This window comes from Eriocheir sinensis, unplaced genomic scaffold (assembly GCF_024679095.1).
Source record: "Eriocheir sinensis breed Jianghai 21 unplaced genomic scaffold, ASM2467909v1 Scaffold791, whole genome shotgun sequence".
Taxonomy (NCBI): Eukaryota; Metazoa; Arthropoda; class Malacostraca; order Decapoda; family Varunidae; genus Eriocheir; species Eriocheir sinensis.
In genome coordinates this window covers 51,705-55,000 of record NW_026112155.1, presented here as the reverse complement: position 1 = coordinate 55,000, position 3,296 = coordinate 51,705, and the positions used below count along the sequence as shown (strand labels likewise).

At 41.8% G+C, this 3,296-nt stretch overlaps 1 protein-coding gene across 1 annotated transcript in view; it reads left to right on the top strand.

The window, feature by feature from the left end:
* Window positions 1-2,965, top strand: part of LOC126994429 (sorbitol dehydrogenase-like) — a 35,299-nt gene extending 32,334 nt beyond the window's left edge. Inside the window, exons 7-8 of the mRNA XM_050853749.1 lie at window positions 2,149-2,270; window positions 2,466-2,965. Coding sequence (XP_050709706.1) covers window positions 2,149-2,270; window positions 2,466-2,616 — 273 coding nt within the window. The 3' untranslated portion in view covers window positions 2,617-2,965. The remainder of the gene's footprint in view (window positions 1-2,148; window positions 2,271-2,465) is intronic.
* The last annotated feature ends 331 nt before the right edge of the window (window positions 2,966-3,296 follow it).

The window sequence follows — 3,296 nt, the reverse complement described above, 5'->3', positions numbered from 1 at the left end:
GTAGTCTATTCTCCAGTTACCTGGAGCGTCCCCTCTGACTTCTAGGAATACTTTGTGGGTCTACATTATCTCTAGTCCTTAGGTTAAGGTATTTATACTTTGTGATCTTTTCCCATGTCAGTTTTCTCTTAAGATTGCCAATTATTCATGTAAGCTCCCTATGTTGTAATTATTATAGTCTTTACCTTAAACATTCCTCCCCCCAATTAGTCTATTACCCAAGTGTTTGACCAGACGGCGCGTCGGAAACAACTGCTCAAGTCCTCTCGTTTTAATTGTTCGACGTTACCAAGAAATATTTCCGTATTTCACCATGTGTGGCTGAGTGTTAAGCCCCAAATACACTGCCGAATTTTGGCTCACGAATGTGCGCGAATATGCAAGTCATCCTGTGTCGCGAACAAGTTCGGCATCTTTCTTGCCTGTTCTTGGCCGTCCGGGGACATGTCTGCGTCCACCACGCGACTTTTGACAGTTGGTCACGACCGCCACGAAAGTTTCATGTTGCATGAAAAATTCGCGGCCGTTCGCCGAATGTGCACGAATGCAAAATGGACGCCGAATTGTCGCCGAAATGTCGCCGACATGTCGCAGACAATTCGGCGTCCGATTCGCGGTGTTCGGCAAATTGTCGCCGATTTTTGACCGTTGAAATTTAAATTTTATTGGCAAATTTGTCGCCGACATGTCGCTGACTATTCGGGGACATGTCTCCGACATGTCGCCGAATGGCCAAGACTATTCGGGGACATGTCCCCGAATATTCGGCGAATTAATCACGACACGGCAAACGGGTCGCGGTGGGAGGTGTACACGGGGGTCTGTCTCTCTATCCATCTATCTATGTATTATCTTTCAATCTATCTATCTATCCATCTATCTATATCTGTATCTATCTATCTATCTATATCTATATCTATCTATCTATCTATCTATCTATATCTATCTATATCTATATCTATCTATCTAAATCTATCTATCTATCTATCTATCTATCTATCTATCTATCTATCTATCTATATGTATATATATATATATATATATATATATATATATATATATATATATATATATATATATATATATATATATATATATATATATATATATACGGAATAAAATAATACTATAATAATAAATAGTAAACAAGAAAATATGAAAAACAAGAAGAATCATGAATATATAAAATAGGTATGGAACTAACATTTTCATTTATTTCATAATTAATGTACTATTTATTACTTTATTTATTTCTTAATATCATTATTCTGCCATTATTTAACCTTTGTTTCATTTTCAGTTATTTAGATTTATTTCTTCTTTCAGTTACTGGTTTATTTACTGATATTACGTAAACATTCATTCATTCTAAAATATTTGTAGGAGAGCAAAACAAAAACAAGTCACATTTATACATTTTATTACACATACTATCATACATATCACCACACATAATTTATTACCACACATGGTATTTACTCGCCCACAATTCTGTCCTGCCAGGCCACTGCTCCCCGGGTGTTGTAGTAGTCCATGAGGTAGGCGCGGATTCCCGTGCTTTTATATGCCACATGGGCACCAGATGATCAGCTGTCAGAAATCTTGGCACTGTCGGAGAATTGTCCCCGACATGTCGCCGACACTTCGGGGACATGCGAAGACAATTCGGAGACTTGTCGACAGTTATTCCGCGACAAAAAAAAACGTTAAAATTTCAGATTTTGAGCTCGGCGACATGGACGCCGAATAGTCGGCGACATGTCTCCGAATTGTCCCCGAATTGTCTTGAGCATTCGCCGACATGTCGCCGAATGGTCACGAACTGTAAGAATCTTGGTCATGTCGGCGAACCGGTCGCCGAATTTTTTCACGAACTGATTCGGCGTCAAGTTCGTGGCCAAAATTCGGCAGTGTATTTGGGGCTTTAGTTTCGAGTCTAGTTTCTCCATATTGAGCTGTTGTTTCGACCAACAGATCTTTCGGGGGGGTGGCACCACTACCTTTTCAATGAACACTCAGCTGCTTAGAAGTCTAGTTCTTTTCAATATGTTTTTCATTGTTCATTCTTACGTAATCCACGCTAAAATCACTTAGAGCGTACCGCACATTCCCCCGGGCATCTCATGTTCACTTTCTTCCGGTATCCAGGCAACCAAGTCTCGAGGGAAGGTAATGCTGGTGGGCGTCAGTGGCCATGAGGTCACAGTGCCCCTGGTGCACGCCGGCGTGCGGGAAGTGGACATCATGGGCGTCTACCGCTACCTTAACTGGTAAGCAACAGTGGTGGGACGACAGGCATCGCTAACAGCTTTACACAAAGTTAGACTGTTTGAGTGCCGAGTTAGATCTTGGATTACTTATGCCATAAGACCGTCTTCTTTTTACGTTCTATCGATGAGCGTATTAGGGCGCTCTCTCTGCCAGAGGTTGCGTATTCCTTACGTCCTCTTATGCCTCCTCCACAGCTACCCCATCGCCATCGACCTGTTGGCCAAGAAGCTGGTGGACGTGAATCCTCTCATCACACACCGATTCAAGTTAGAGGAGTTCCAGAAGGCCTTTGACATGTTCCACGCGGGGCAGGACGGAGCAGTCAAATGCATGATTTCCTGTTAGTTGCCAAAGCGGCGTCCAGCCGGGACGGAGACCAGGAGGGAGCACCAAGGCCCTTTCACGGATTTTGCTCAAAGACTCAGATCATCGAAGTAGACGTAAACACGCAGCAGTTGTCTCATTTTTCTTGGCCACCACGAATGACCTCGGATGGGTGAGAAAGACGCTGAGTCTGTTGATAAAAGGACCTTGATGCTCTCCGTGTTTGTTTCTTGAGCTGTTTCACTGATTTAGTAACTGTCTGACGTATCAGGACGCACATGTCATCGGGTGTGACTGACTTCGGACAGCTGTAACATTATAAAAGGAAACTAAATAAAAGTGAAAACACATTGTCGGGTTATCAATGCAGGAACAATTCGATGGTGACAAATTAAGCAGAAGACTTAATAGTGGTAAAAAAAATAACATCTCAGCAGACACTTTATATTAACTTAGGTAAATTTAACCTCAAGAGTTTCACAGGTATACTGGAAGGTGTAACAACGCTGCAGGGACCGAACTAACAGAGTCATTAGGTTTCCTTTTTAAAAGGCAAAAGCGACACAAAAGCTAAAGTTGCTTTACCATCAGGTTTTATCTAGGCCACACTATGATCATCCAATCTCACTATGGTCTCGTTACGAAATACTCACGAGTCTCTAAAAATAATGCGTGAAGAGAAAGAATGACAATAATTATTT